A 16824-nucleotide genomic window follows, 5' to 3' on the forward strand; every position below is an offset into this window, starting at 1 on the left:
GCACCCGATTCCTGTTCCACTAGTGATGGTATATGTATTGAATTGGGTTAATGGGAAAATGAAGGTACCACTTGGTTCATTCCAGTTTACCAGTATTCTGTATGTTGAGTTTTTTGTTTTTTTTTAGCAAAAACCTAGTTAACAAAGTGATACTTGGCTCTCCTTTGCCATTATATTTTGTGTATTTTTCAAGCTTGGGAACATTATGGTGTTGTGTTGCTGTGGTCTGAGTCAGGATATGCAGAATATGGTTATTACAGAGGCCCCTGGATATAACATCATCTTGATTACTTATTTTTTAAATTTTTATTGAATTTATTGGAAACATGAAGAGAACAAAGATTCTCCAGGGAACATATACAGAGGAAGAACGATAATAGGCTGTGAAAAATCCAGGGGAGCACATTTGGTCACCCATTCATTCATTAATAAACATTTACTATGCACATAAATGGATGAGGTACTATGCTTGGCACTAGGGATATAGAGATGAATAAATTATTCTCTCCCTTAGGAATGCATAGTGTAATGAAAGTGACACACACATAAACTGATTCTAAAATAACCTGCTAGGTAAATAGAGGTATATACAAAACATGAAACCACCCAAGAGTGATACCTAGTCTGGGGTTAGCAGGAAGTAGTTTCAGAAAGGGCTTCCCTAAAGAGTTATTTAAATTGAATTTGAAGGAATGAATAAGTTAGCCAGAGAAAGAAGGAACTATGAAAGGGAAAGCCATTTTAGGTACAACATCCAGAATGATCATAAAGCATAGAAATGAAAAAAAATGTGGTTGTGTTGAGGAGGAGGGGCACAGTGGAACTACATGCACTTTAATATTGCCATAGCATAAAGTACCCATAAAGTGGCAAAAATAAAAATAAAGAATCTAAAAAGGCAAACATAATGGAGGGCATATGTGTCACTTTAAGTATTTTTAAAAACTTTATTCTTGGGTAATGATTTTTGAACTGCTGAGCCTCATGGGGTCTGCACTGGGCAATGAGGAAACTGAAGGAGAAGCAACTGAACAACACTCTGGGGCCCCAGGAATGGTTTCAACCCCAACAACTCAGCTTTTTGTTTATTTTATATTTTATAAAACATTTAGAAAATGTTTTTCTGGTACCACTTGCTAGGCACTAACAAATGCTAGTGATACAAAGATGGATATGATCTCTGAAGAAAATGACATTGACATTGTGTCCAGCTAGAGGGATGAATAGGACTTAATCTGATAAAGGTGAAGGTAAAAGTAAGGGAGAAATTGTTCCAGACAGAAAAAACAGCATAGACAAAGGTTCAAGGGCAACTAAGAACAATGCAGATCTAGGAATTATAAAAAGTTCTTACAGGAGCTGCATGGAATATGAAAGGGCAGTGGTGAGAAAGGATAATTGGGATAGAGTCAGGAAGCAGGTCATAAAGAGTCTGGTAAGCCATGTTAAGGAGGTTGGCAATGGGAAGCCCCTGCAGAGTTGAATCAGAGTAATAACATATACATATCTGTATCTTAAAAAGAATATGTTCATGTTGATGATTACAGAATAAAGTAATAGACTATAGTGGGCTTAGACTGAAGTCTGTGAGACCACTTAAAAAGTTATTATAGACTAGAGGCCCGATGCATGAAATTCGTGCAAGAGTAGGCCTTCCTTCCCCTGGCTGCCAGCACTGGCTTCCCTCTGGCACCTGGGACCCGGGCTTCCCTTGCAGCCCCAACTTCATCCAGAAGGTCATCTGGAAAGACATCCAGCCTAATTAGCATATTATGCTTTTATTATTATAGATTAGGATCATGCCATTGGCACTGGAGAGAACTACATGGATTTCACAATTATTTAGGAAGTAGAGAAACTAGGACTTAATTGGTTTCTTTAGGAGATGAGAGAGGGAGAGATGTAGAAAGTGATTCCCCAAGTACTTATGTGTGTAACTGGGAGGATATTGTGCCATCTAATGACATAGGCACATAGGGAGAAAAGCAGGCATGAGTGATGTAGTAAGAGGAGGAGTCAGCTGATTAATTTTAGCTGTGCTGAGTTTAAAGTGCATGTGAGACATCTGAATGGGGCTTTCTTAAAGGACACCTACATAAATTAAAGAGTATTAGCATAGAAAGAGATGAGATGGGTCAAGGAGAATATATAGAGAAGATAAGAGAACCTAGACTACAACCATGAGAAACTGCAACATATAAGAAGGGAGCAGATAAAGAAAAGCCTGGGGTAGGAGTGAGGGTTTTTTATCTCATGGCTTATATTTTCTTTGTCATAGGAGGTGAGGTCATCTTCTGAGAGGGAAGAAGGAGGCAGAAAAAGAAAAAAAATGTTTGAAATAGGAGGACCCTGAGAGACAAGAACAAGCATTCTCAGTTAGAGGAACAGTGGTCTACAGAAAGAACTCCCAGGAAGAACAACAATTAGGGGGCAAAGAAAAGAAGAAAGCCCAGAATGAAACAAAAACGTGAAAAATTTAGGTTGAAGGAGAACTAAGAGAGTATGGTATCACAGAAGAGTTAAGAGTGTCCAAAAAGATAAACAATAAATGAAACATAAAGATCAACTAATATATGAATTAAAAATGATTTATTGAGTTTGGTAATAACTTAAGCAAAAGAATTTTCCAAGGAGTAATGAGCTACTATAAAGGATTGCAGAATGAATGAAATAAAAAGAAGGGGAAGTTTGGATGAGAAAGGGAGGATAGGATAACTAGAGGGAGATGAACATGTCAATGGACTAAAAAACAGAACCAATTAAAAAAATTTTTTTTAAGATTAAAGAGTAGTATTTTAAGAAGGCTAAGGAAGAGAATAGAATCAAGCATCAGGAAAAAAAAGTTGGCCTTGAAGATGAGAAGAGACACCTTTTCTGAGACTGGAGGGAAGGAGGCAAGGATGGGTGAAGATATAAGTAAGATTGTGATGTGGGGGGAGGGTGAGAAACTGACAAATATCTGAATATTAAGATTATCCAGCATGAAGTAGAAGGCCAAAAATGAGGCTGAATTCAAGAGGTGGTGTTGAAAAGAGAAGGTTTGGAGTACTGGTTGAGAAGAGTGAAAATGCTGGCTAACAATAAGAACAAGGCACTGTGGATCTAGCTGAGCTGGGGACCATGGATTTACAGTGCTATCACTCTGTTAAATTTGTGTGACTTTTTTCTAGTAACTTTAGTAGGCCAGGTATAGGATCAGAAAATGTTGATTGTCAGATTGATCTGGAGCTATGATTTTTCTGGTGGGTGTAGTAGAAGTATGGTACAGTGGTGCTTAAGATATTCAGATGATCAACCAAGAGGTAGGACAAGGCAGATTAGAAGAAAATAGAGACAAGTGTAATGGGGAAAAAATAAAACAAATATGTAGCTATGACTGGAGACGGGGATTTTTTGAAGTGGAAAATATCTGAGGTGGTTCTAAAGTTTTGTCCTTGCTCTTCAAACTGAGTGGCTAAAGTAGAGGTGGAAGGAAATGTTAGTAGGGCTATGTATATCAAAGAAATCAGAAGCTAAAATGTTTGAGGGCACTTACTCTAATGCTGAAATCTAGCACTATAGTAGGAGCTAGAGAAGAAGGCTGTGAGCCAAGCATCAATGTCTTCAACAAATGAATTAGAGCAACCAGGAGATCAGTATAGCCAGATGGCATAAGCCTCAAAGGAGAACAAGCTTTCTCGTGGGAGGGGAAGAGAAATGGTCGTTTTTTTTATTATTATGTTTGCTATATACATTGATAAGAAAAGGCTACCTATATGTCCACATAGTTGTTAAGTATAAGAAAGTTTAGAACACACACGAGATTATTTTGCATATATAACCAACCGTAAAGTCAAGTGACTGGAGGGAGACCTTTCAGAGAAGGTTCACAGAGAGACTTAGTACCATGTTAGATTGTGTTATTGGAGAGTCAAAAATCACCTCAAACTTTCTACCCTAGGAGACTAGGATAGCAGTGAAGTAATTGAGAAAGATAAGGAAAGTAGAAAGATCTGCTTTTCTTGGGAGAGGTGATATGAGGGGATGGAGACAAGGTTTGCATTTGAAGTGGAAGTGATAACGATATTTTATAGGTATTGGGACTAGAATTCATAGTACCTTAGAATTTAGCCCAGTGTTTTTTATAGAATAGGTACCTCAACAGTTTTGATGATTGTTAGGAACAAAAAGTAAAGGTTTGGAGGCAATAGTTGAAGCCATATAAACAACTTTATTATGAAAGAAGGAGCCCTAACACAGGGTGTAAATCCTGAAAGACAGTAATATAAGACTAAGTACACAACCATTAGGAGGATATGAGAAGAAAGGAGTAATAGCAGAAAAAAACACAGAAGAAATGCTCAAAAAGAAAGCAGATATAATCAGGAGGCTACAATATCATGATGATGAAAAGAAAAGTGCTTCCAGAAGTAAGGAGTGGTTAAGTGTCAAATAACATCATTTATTAAGCATTTGTTCATAATTAAGATTAATAGCAATTTTGAAAAGAAACAGAACCACATTCATTCTATACTTTTTGAACCCTTATAAAATACATGATAAAGAATAAAGTCTGACCAGCTGGTATGGCTCAGTGGTTCATTATAGACCCATGAACTAGGAAGTCATGGTTTGTTTCCTGGTCAAGGCACATGCCTGGATTGTGGGCTCTATCCCCAGTAGAAGGGGAGCAGGAGTCAGCCGATGGATGATTCTCTCTCATCATTAATCTTTCTCTTCCTCTCTCTAAAATCAATACAAACATATTAAAAAAATAATAAAATCATCATTTACTGGCCAAACTAGATCTTTAATATAGCTTCTGTTGCTGTGAATAAAAATACATACCTTGAACCACAACATCTGGCTTTGGTACAGTTGAAAACCTACGATTCAGGGGATCAATTTCTCCAGGAGCTAAAAATCCCTAAAGAAAAACAGTAAAAAGACAAATTATTATATTTCAAAAAAGCTACTGTTTAAGGATAAACAACATACAAGTGCCACAACCCTATACTATAACAGGTAAGAGGCAAGCATGAGAAGGAAACAAATACCTTCACAGTATGAAATGTTTGAACTCCTGAATTCTTATCCAAATTAATTTTAGCTGGAGTTAATTTTTAGAGGCTACCACAAATCCATTTCTGGAAATAGACAGGGTATAAATGACATACAGAAAGATTTCTAGTTCTACTTCTACCTTCTTTTGATGTATATGATTAGACAATAAGACCACAGTGCTTATTATCAATATTTTAACTCATTAGCCTGTTGGCTCCTCATTTATTCATGTATTTGCAATGCTTTCTGCTTAGCAGGTATGTTTTAATTTTTAACTTTAATTTTTAATATATATTTTTATTGTTGATAATATTACTGATGTCACCCATTTCCCCCCACCTTTTTGCCCCTCCACCCTGCCCCTACCTACTCCACCAGGTCTTCACCACCCTATTGCCACTGTCCATGGACTATGCATATAAGTAAGTTCTTCGGTTTATCTCTTCTAATCCACCCCACACGTACATCGAGAAATGTCGATCTGTTCCATGCATCCATGATTCAGGTCTTATTTTCTTGGTCAATTCATTTTGTTCATTAGATTCCATGAATAAGTGAGATCATTTGATATTTGTCTTTCTCAGATTGTCTTATTTTATTTAGCATAATAGGCTCCAAGACCATCCATGTTGTCCCAAAAGGTAAGAGACCTCTCTTTTTTACAGGTGCAAAGTATTTAATTGTGTAAATGTCCCACAGTTTTTTTATTCACTAATCTACGGAAGGGTACTTGAGCTGTTTCCAAATCTTAGTTATTGTAAATAATGCTACTATGAACATAGGGGTGCATATATTATTTCTGATAGGCATTTCGGATATATTCCCAGAAGTGTGATCACTGGGTCAAATAGAAGTTCCATTTTAAATTTTTTGAGAAAACTCCATACTTTTTCCCATAGTGGCTGCACCAATCTGCATTCCCACCAGCAGTGCACAAGGGTTCCTTTTTCTCTGCATCCTTGCCAGCACTTGTCGTTTGTTGATTTGTTGATGATAGTCATTCTGACAGGTGTGAGGTGATATCACATTGTGGTTCTAATTTGCATTTCTCAAATAATCAGTGACTTTGAGAATTTTTTCATATGTCTCTTGGCCACTTGTATGTCCTCATTGGAGAAATGTCGATTCAGATCCTCTGCCCATTTTTTCCCCCCAGTAGAATGTCTTCCTTTTGTTGAGTTGTATAAGTACTTTATATATTTTGAATATTAACCCCTTATCAGATGTATCATTGACAAATATGTTCTCTCATACAGTGGGTTCCCTTTTCATTCTGATGGTGGTTTCTTTTAGTGTACAGAAGCTTTTTATTTTTATGTAGTCCCATTTGTTTATTTTTCCTTTGTTTCTCTTGCCCTAGGAGATGTATCGACAAATATTTTTCTATGTGAGATACCTGAGATGTTACTGGCTATGTTTTCTTCTAAGATTTTTATAGTTTCATGGTTTACATTTTAGTCTTTTATCCATTTTGGATTTATTCTTGTGAATGGTGTAAGTTGGTGGTCTAGATTAATCTCTTTGCATGTGTTTGTCCAGTCTACCCAGCATCATTTGTTGAAGAAACTGTCTTTACTCCATTGTATGGTGTGGGTAAACTTTTGGGGGCTCTGTTCTGTTCCACTGATCTATGTGCCTATTCTTATGCCAGTACCAGGCTGTTTTGATTATAGTGGCTTTGTAGTATAGTTTAATATCTGGTATTGTGACCCCTCCAACTTTATTCTTCTTTTTCAAGATTGCTGCAGCTATTTGGGGTCTTTCATGGTTCTATATACATTTTTGGTGTATTTTTTCTAGTTGTGTGAAGTATGCCATTGGTATTTTAATAGGGACTATGATGAATCTATAGATTTCCTTGGGTAGTAAGGACATTTTAATGATGTTAATTCTACCAATGAATGAACACAGTATACATTTACATTTATTTGTATCGTCCTCTACTTCTTTTTTCAACACCCTATAGTTTCCCAAGTACATGTCTTTTTTTTTTTCTTCCTTGGTTAAGTTTATTCTTAGGTATCCTTTTGTTGTTGCAATGGTAAATGGGATTTTTTTTTGTTTCTCTTTATGAGAGTTCATTATCTATATATATAAAAGGCTAATATGCTAAGTGTCCAGGTAATGACATCACATAGCAACGCCCGGCTTCCTTTTCCTAGCAACTAGCCTCCTTGCAGATTCTTCAGCCCAGGAACACGACTTGCTTTATAGCCAGGTGAAAACATTTCACAGTTTAATGAAATGTTTGTGAAGCGTGTTCATGTGTCTCATCTCATAGGAGACTCGGTAGAATCCTATTTTATTTTCATTAGCCGGAAAACAGAGATTTAGAAAGCTTAGAAACTTGACCCGACTGAAAAGAAGTAAGAAATGGTGGACATTGAAAATGACTTCAGGTTTTCTCACTGCACAGAATATAGTCAATCACCGCTGCAGTTAAATATTTTACTCTTTGTTCTCCCTGCATGATCTACAATAATAATCTGCTTTGTGTTGATATTTACTGCTTTGTTGCTGACAATTACCTGAAAGAGAAGTTGGGATGCTTCAGTGGGCTGGAAAAAGATTAGCTAAATTAGAAAGCAGGTCTAGTTAAGCAAGTTTATTCTATATATATAAAAGGCTAAGTTGACTTGCACATGTGCGGTACATATAAAGTTCTCACTGGCGCCAATTGCACGTGTGTGTTTCCATCTGTCATTGTTGATAGTGAATTTGGTTGACACTTCTGTTATAGAGAAAGGGTGAATAGTGATATTAACATATTTCTTCTAATTAATTTCCTTTCAATGTGCACAAATTTGTGCATCAGGCCACTACTAGTTGGAATATAAAAATATCATCGATTTCAGGATGCTAATTTTGTATCCTGCTACTTTGCCAAATTCATTTATTAAATCTAGTAGTCTCCTGATGGAGTCTTTAGGGTTTTCTATGTACAATATTATGTCATCTATGAATAATGACAGGCTTATTTACTCCTTTCCAATTGGGATTTCTTTTATCTCATTTCTTGTCTCATCCCTGTGGCTAGGACTTCCAGTACTATGTTGTGTAAGAGTGGTGAAAGTGAACATCCTTGTCTTGTTCCTGTTCTTAAGGGAAATAATTTCTGCCCATTGAGTATTGTGTTGCTTGTAGATTTAACATATATGGTCTTTGTTATGTTGAGGTATGATCCCTCTATTCCCACTTTACTGAGAGTTTTTATCAAAAAAGGTGCTGGATGATTTTTTCAAATGCTTTTTCTGCATCTATTGATATGATCATGTGATTTTTATCTTTCATTTTGTTTATGTGATGTATGACATTTATTCGTTTATAAATATTGTACCAGCTTTGCATCCCTGGAATAAATACCACTTGATCATAGTGTATGATCCTTTTAATATATTGCTAGATCCTATTTACTAGCATTTTGTTGAGGATTTTAGCATTTGTATTCTTCAGGGATATTGGCCTGTAATTTTCTTTCTCTGTAGTGTCTTTATCTGGTTTTGGAATGAGGCTAATGCTGGCTACGTAAAAAGAGCTTAGAAGTGTTCCTTCCTCTTGAATTTTTTGGAATACTTCGAGGAGGATAGGTGTTAGTTCTTCTTTGAATGTTTGGTAAAGTTCTCTTGTAAATCCATTCAGACCAGGACTTTCATGTGTTGGGAGTTTTAAAATCACTACTTCAATTTCATCAGTTGTTATTGGACTATTTCAGTTTTCTGATTCTTCCTGATTGAGTTTTAGGACATTGTATGTTTCTAGGAATTTGTCCATTTCACCCAGGTTGTCCAGTTTGTTGGCATATAGTTATTCATAGTATTTGCTTACAATCCTTTGTATTTATGTGGTGTCTGCTGTTATATTGCCTCTTTCCTTTCTGATTTTATTTACTTGGGTCCTCTCTGTTTCTTGATGAGTCTGGCTGAGGATTCATCAATCTTGTTTATCTTTTCAGAGAACCAGCTCTTGGATTCACTAATCTTTTGTACTTTTTTTTTATCTGTCATTTATTTTGGTCTGATCTTTATTATTTTCTTCCTTCTACTTCCTCTGGGCCGTTCTTGCTATTCTCTTTCTAATACATTTAGTTGTAGGGTTAGGTAGTTTATTAGTGCTTTGTATTTTTGTTTGAGGTAGGCCTGTAATGTTATGAACTTCCCTCTCAGGACTGCTTTCACCTATACCATAGGTTTTAGTGTGTGTGTGTTCATATTCATTTGTTGCCAGGAAGTTTCTAATTTCTTGCTTAATCTCACTGGTAACCCATTCACTGTTTAATAACATGCTATTTAGCCTCCATGTATTTGAGGGGTTTTTTATGGTAGTTGATTTCTAACTTAATGCCATTGTGATCTAAGAAGATGCTTGATATGATTTCAGTCTTCTTGAATTTGTATAGATTTGTTTTGTTTTCCTAAAATGTGGTCTATCTTTGAGAATGTTCCATGTGCATTTGAGAAGAATGTATAATCTGTTGCTTTGGGGTTAAATGTTCTATAAATATCAGTTATATACATCTGATCTAGTGTGTCATTTAAGGCCTCTGTTTCCTTGTCGATTTTTTTTTTGGTCTGGAAGATCTATCCAGTGGAGTCAGTAGGGTGTTAAAGTTCCCTATATGAGTGTGTTGCTGTTGATCTCCCCCTTAAAGTCCATAAAGAGTTTTTTAATATATATTTGGATGCTCCTATATTGAGTGCATATATGTTTACAAGGGTTATATTTGTCTCTTGTTATGGCCTCTGTTTTGAAGTCTATTTTGTCTGATAGGAGTACTGCTACCCCAGCTTTTTTTTCCTTTACATTTGCATGGAATATTTATTCCATCCTTTCACTCTCAGTCTGTGTGTGTCTTTTGTTCTGAGGTGGGTCTCTTATAGACAGTATAGCTATGGGTCATGTTTTCTTATTCAGTCACCCTATGCCTTTTCACTGGAGAATTTGATATATTTATATTTAAGGTTATTTTTAATATATTTTGATTGATTTCAGAGAGGAAGAGAGTGGGAAATATAGAAACATTAATGATGAGAGAGAATCATTGATTGGCTGCCTCTTGCATGCCCCACATGGGGGATTGAGTCCTCAGCCCAGGCATTTGACCTTGACTGGAATCAAATCCTGGAGCCTTCAGTCCACAGGCTGTTGCTCTATCCACTGAGCCAAATGAGCTAGGGTTCTTATTGATAGGTATTTATTTACTGCCATTTTTATTTTCTTTATGCAGATGATCCTTTTTCTTTCCTTTTCTTCTTAAAGCAGTCCCTTAAACATTTCTTGCATTGCTGATTTAGTGGTAATGTACTCCTTTAACCTTTTTATTTTGTCTGGAAAGCTTTTTATTTCATCTTTAATTTTAAATGATAGCCTTGCTGGATACAATAGTTTTGGAATTAGGCCCTTGTTTTTCATTACTTTGAATACTTCATTCCACTCCCTCTGGCCTGGGGTGTTTCTATTGAGAAGTCAGCTGAAATTCTAATGGGAACTCCTTTGTAGGTATTTTATTTCACCAGGTTTGTCAAATGCTATTTCTTCAAATAGGTTCTCTGTTCCTTATTCACCTTCTTCCCCTTCTGGTATTCCTATAATATGGATGTTGTTATGTTTCATGTTGGTCCTGAGCTCCCTTAAGCTATCTTCCTGCTTTTTCATTCTTTTTCTATTTGCTGCTCTAATTTGGTATTTATTTCTACCTTGTCTTCCAAATCGCTGATTCAATCCTCTGCTTCATCCATTCTACTTTTAATTCTTTCCAGTGTGTTCTTGATGTCAGATATGTTATTCTTCATTTGTCTGGTTCAGGTTAATGGTTTCTATTTCCTTCCTCATGCTGCTATAGTTCCCACTGAGTTCCTTGTAATGTGCACTCAGCTCCTTAAGCATCTTTACAACCATTACTTTGATCTCTATGTCTGATAGGTTGCTTGTGTCCATTTCATTTAGTTCTTTTTCTGGAGATTCTTCCTTTCCTTTTATTTTGGGCTTGTTTCTTTGTCTCACCATTTTAGCTGTCTATTTTTATTTGTTTCTATGTATTAAATAGAATTGTTATGCCTCCCAGGCTTTGTGGGATGGCCCTATGTAGAAAGTGTCTTGAGGGGTCTCCCCTTGTGTGCATTATTTGGGCTCTCCTATTTTAATTAGGACTTGATTGTTGATGTCCCATTCATGAGAGGGATCTCCTTTCTGACTTGCTGACAGTGAGGCTCAATCCTAATCTCATCGTGCTAGCTGTTATACAGGTGTTGACAAAATAGAACAAGACACAGCAGGACCAAACCAAAAACACCACTAAAATCAAGCCACACAAAGCAACAACAACAGGAAAGTCTAAGAAGTAAAAAGAGGAAACAAAGAAAAAATAAAGAGAATACTAAAAGACATGCAATCAAAGACTTAGATGGTATATAAAGAAAGGGAGAAGAAAAATGGTTATTATGAAAGCAAGGAGGAAGCTAAAAGAACTAGTATAGGAAGAAAAAAGAAAAGGAAATAAATGAAATAATAATAATGAACTTAAAATGTAGTAATATTAAGCTATACATAGGCAAAGTAAAATGGAAAAAAAGAGAAATGAGAAAAAATTAATAATGAAAAGTGATACAAGCAGAATAGAATCAAAGGAAAAAGAAATTAGAGATATGCGAGAAAAAAGAAAAAAGGGGAAAAGCAAACAACAAAAAACAAAAAAAGCCACTCACACACACACACACACACACACACACACACACACACACATAACAAAACCACACACACTCACACTCAAAAACCTTTGGGTCTGCTATTTGTGGAGTTCACTGGATTTTGCTCTGATGTTGTTGAATCTGGTCACTTTGTATGTCTATCCTGGGCATTCTTGGAGCTTTCTGGTCAGGTCATTGTAAGTCACTGTCCCTTTCTGGCCTTAGGTAATTTGATTGAGGCCCAATAGGTCGAAGCCCCTAGTTGTCCAGTGGGTGAGGACTTCTTAGTCCAGAGGCTGAGTCTGCCTCAAGTCTCATGCCTTGAGCTGTTCTCCCTTCCCACTTGGAGCTGGGCTCTGCATGGGTTTCCTGGTCTTGGCTTGGATGGTTCGACCAGACTCCTGTTGTGGGTGGTGCCAGTAGCTTATAGGAGGTGGGGCTGGGCCCTTCCTGTCCTTCTAATACCTCTGCTCTGCCTGGTTAGTTGCCACCTTCTCTTTGCCACCTGCAGGGGCACAGATTTCCTGCCCCGGGCTATTTCCCTTTGCCTCAGGTCACTGCAAGTTGGGTAAGAAGCAGCTCTTTTGCTGGTGGCAAAGAGGGCACCTCCTCTGCATTCCAGGTGGGCAGGGCTGATCTACTCCCTGGACTACTCTCAAGCCCCCTTTCTGCTCACCAGCACGAGCTTCTCCAAGAAATAGAAAGTCCCCCAGATTCAATGTTGTGTGTGTCCTTCAGACCACTCCAATGTAGGCTGGCCCTGAGTTCCACTGCAAGGTCCTTCCCAATGATCAGGAGGAGCTTCCCAGGCTGCATTATGGCAGGGTACTAGCACTACTCTATCCAGGGACTTCAGCCCCGGGCTCCACTACTGCACTACTCTGCAGTCTCCATAGCCAATGCTCTCAGGGCCTCCTCTTTCAGTCCCAGGTACTCCTGTCTCACCCACAATCTGCAGCCTCTTCAGTCTCCTCAGGTCCTCATTTTTAATAGTTCCAGTTCAGGGGAGGCCACATCCACCTCCTGGCCTTCAACACAGTTCCTGCCCTCAAAACCTGACGTCATGAAATGTGACTAAGTCACCTGTTTTGCCCTTAAGAAAACCATTCATGTCCTTTTTTCATACCATTTAATGTATTTGCCTTGAATGAGAAAGTTACCAGGGAAGGATTACTTTAAACCAATCATGCTGCCCATTATTGTTATATTAGAGGCCCAGTGCATGAAATTTGTTCATGGGTGGGGTCCCTAGGCCTGGCCTACAATCAGGGCCGAGCCAATCAGGGCCAGAAGGCCCTGGAGGGGTTGGGAAAGGAGGTGATGGTCACCAGGCCAGGCACGGAAGGAATGGATGACAGATGCCGATGCTGCCCTCGGTGCCCCGCTACCACATGGTTCCCTGCTTCCCCCTCTCCTCCTTCCCCTGCTGCCATACTGCCACCAGGGCCTACCTGCTGGTGGGAGGGACAGAGCCTTCTGGTCAGGGGAGGGACAGGGGGAGGGACCATGGGAGATTTGCCAGCCAGGGGGAGGGGCCGCAGGAGGTTGGCCACCAGCCCCAAGAAGGGAGCCGGTCCTTAGCCCCCCTGGGAATGGGGCCACATCTGCCTCCACTGACCCCTGGTTTCCCGTCCCAGCCCAGGGCCCAAAGGCCCCGGCAGGGTCGGGAGAGGAGGCAATGGTCACCAGGCCAGGCACAGAAGGAACGGGCATCAAATGCCGACACTGCCCTCAGCACCCTCCCACTGTGCAGTTCCCCACCCTCCCTCCTCTGTCCCTCGCCACCCCATGCTGCCACCGGGGCCTGCTGGCTGGGGGGAGGGACAGGGCCTGCCCGCTAGGGGAGGAGCAGGGGGAGGGCTGCAGGAGGTTGGCCACTGGTCCTGAGGAGGAAGACAGCCCACAGGCCCCCTGGGAAAGGGGCCACATCTGCCACCACCCACCCCCAATTCCCTGTCCCAGCCTGAGGCCCAGACCAATCAGGGCCTGCTGACTGGGACTGTGGGAGGTTGGCCGGCCAGGGGAGGTTAGCTGTGGGATCACACTGATCACCAGAGGGCAGGTCCTGCATTGAGCATCTGCCCCCTAGTGGTCAATGTGCATCATAGTGACTGGTCATTCCAGTCGTTCAGTCGTATCAGTCACTTGGGCTTTTATATATATAGATAATGTCAATGACAGATAATCAAACTTTTATGCTTGTGAACCCTGAGAAAGAAGATACCTATTAAGAAGGGCTCCTGGTGGCTACCTGGGCTCAACTTTAAAAGAAGAGCCTAGCAGCTGTTTCTAAACAGTGGCCTCTCACACTTCAGGAAAAAGCCTGCACTGAACTGCCTGTCTGCACTATGTGTCTGCATCTGAGCCAGCCCTTAGAAAAGAGTTTCTGGAGCTGTATTTCAAGCAATAGGACTGAGGCTTTCCCCATCCAATCAGAGCTGCACAACTATATCTCCATCAGCATCTTCACTGACCAATCAGAGTGGCTCCATTCTGACCAATCAGGACAGTGCCTTTTGGACCAATCAAACTGAGGATTTGGCATCCTCATTTGCATGAGGACAGACCAATCAGGGGCCATGGGTGGGACTTCTATGTAACTAACTCCCCTCTGTCTAGGAGAGTTCACATTCCAGTTCCAAGGAAGACTGAGACCATGTTTCCTGGATGGAGCTGAAACACTAAAGATAAAACACTGAAGACATCTCGGGGGACCAGAGCAAAGAAGAGTAGGAAGAGGAGAGTATAGTAGAGCAAAGCAGACTAGTGTGGAGAGGAGGAAAGCAGGCAGAGTAGAGATGAGCTGTCTTGAAGGGAGAGGGGCCTTGCCCCATAATTGCCTCACCTTCGGGCCTCCTCACAGCTCTGCTGTTTCACAGCTGTACTACTCCATAATTGAGCTGTAACACCATTAAGCTATTCCACAGCCATACTATTCTCACAGCTGTGCTGTATCACAATGGAGATGTTTGCACTAAGTAAAGTTTCCTTCTTTTTTTTTTAAAAATATATTTTATTGATTTTTTACAGAGAGGAAGAGAGAGGGATAGAGAGTTAGAAACATCGATGAGATTGAAACATCGATCAGCTGCCTCTTGCACACCCCCTGCTGGGGATGTGCCCGCAACCAAGGTACATGCCCTTGACCGGAATCGAACCTGGGACCCTTGAGTCTGCAGGCCGACGCTCTACCCACTGAGCCAAACCGGTTTCGGCAAAGTTTCCTTCTTCACCATACCCCAAATTGGGGATTCCTATTGGTATTAAATTAGTGCCAACAACCATTGACCTGAAACTCATAGTGATGTATGTCAATCATATCTCAATAGAATTGGGGAAAACAAAACAACAAAAATAACTGCAGAAAATCAACAGTCATATGTAAGCAGGTCATAGAGTATGGCTCAGAAAGGATATCTTAGTCCCACCCTATATCCTCTAGGAGCTTAGATTATAGCTCACCCATAATAACCTACAATGTGGAAATATATTTGTCAGTAAATCTGAAAAACTGTGAGAAAGATAACCCTTCCTATATGCTCAAAATATCACAAATAAGCTGACAGAAATTCCCGAGTACCCCATTAAGAGCTGTCTCAACAGAATATATGAAACATTTAAAGAGCCCCTTTCCGAAAAACAAATAAATCAATAAAAACTATGGTGTTTCTAACCAGTTGTCATGTTACCTAAATTTTTCTTATCAGTTTATTCAATTAAAGAATGATGTTGCTTAGAAAAGTTAGCTCTTAAATCCATTATCAGTCATGCTGTATAAGCACAACTGCATTTGTCAGTCACCAGGCAAGGCACTTGGGGGCGTTCTGAAAGGGAAAGATCAAGGTAGGGCCTATTCCCAGAGCAGCTGTAGGTACAGTGCCAAGGTAGGAAGTTCTGGGGACATGAGGGACAAGGTTTCCAGGGGGAAAGATTTTTATCAAGGACTGGTCACGGTTCCACTCAAATGACCTGGAGGAAAATATGTAATTAAGGCAGAATACAAAAAGCAAAAGATTTAATGAGCATTTTACAAATCTGATTACTATGGTGACTAAAGCAGAAAAAGAGCGTTAAAGTTTCTCCTTACCTCTGCCATCAAAGTTCCTAAAATGTATAGAGACTGACCCCACATATGAGGCAATTTTCCCATGGGGACTCGGTCCACAGTGTGAGGATTTTGATATTCTTCATCAACCTAAAAGAAAATATTAAAAGGCTACAAGAAGGATAATAGAAGGTTTTAAATACTAGACAGCAAAAAGGCTGAGTCTGGATTGTGATTTGTACCCTATGAAACAGTCACATATGCAATGCACTGAAAAGTCAAGCAGTGTTACTCTAACTGTATGGTGGATACAGATTGCCTGAGGATTGTGTACAAAGACAGATTCTGACTTGAGTAGGTTGAAACCTGCATTTCTATCAAGCTCTCAAGTAATGCTGTTGATGTTGCTGGGAACTTATTCCACCCATCCCTACTAGAACCGAAGACTGCATCTCTCCCATGGTTAATACTCTTTCGCAATGGAGAAGAAGAACAGCAATATTTCTAACTGGAATTTTGGAAAAATGGAGACCTACTTCATTTTCAAAGACTGATCTACTCAAATAATCCCAAATTAGTGGTCTCAGAGCAAAGAATATCAAATCCTGAGAGTTCACAGAGAACAACACTCTGGTTCTGCCTACTGATGTCCATATCATTCTCAACCTTAAGGTTTGGTCTTTTTTTTTTTAAAAAAAATCAACCTCTAAACAATTTATTTTACTTTTTAAATTGAGTTATGGTTGAAATACAAAAAGGCTATACATTTTTAATGCATCTTGGTAATTTTGAGGGTAAGTATACACCCTTGAAACTACCACTGTTAAGTTAGGTCTTACCCTTGTCTTGCTGTGCAACAATGTCATAACTGTGAGTGCTTTAAAATCTTACTTTCAAGGGAACAAAATTATAATTTTATCATCCTATACTGAAAGACAAAATTTTAGAACATGAAAATAATGAGAAAATAACAATTATTTGACTCAAACAGGGCAGACCTATCGAAGTACTTCTCCTCTTCTCCCAGCCCCATGTTACAGCACTGTCTAGCTC

At 39.3% G+C, this 16824-nt stretch overlaps 1 protein-coding gene across 1 annotated transcript in view; it reads right to left on the minus strand.

The window, feature by feature from the left end:
* The window catches only part of PHKA1 (phosphorylase kinase regulatory subunit alpha 1), a 369719-nt gene that overhangs the window by 190882 nt on the left and 162013 nt on the right, over positions 1-16824 (minus strand). The window contains 2 exon segments of the mRNA XM_054718786.1: positions 4828-4906; positions 15814-15921. Of these exon segments, the coding sequence (XP_054574761.1) occupies positions 4828-4906; positions 15814-15921 (187 nt within the window).

The sequence above is a fragment of the Eptesicus fuscus genome, chromosome 1 (assembly GCF_027574615.1).
Source record: "Eptesicus fuscus isolate TK198812 chromosome 1, DD_ASM_mEF_20220401, whole genome shotgun sequence".
Lineage (NCBI taxonomy): Eukaryota > Metazoa > Chordata > Mammalia > Chiroptera > Vespertilionidae > Eptesicus > Eptesicus fuscus.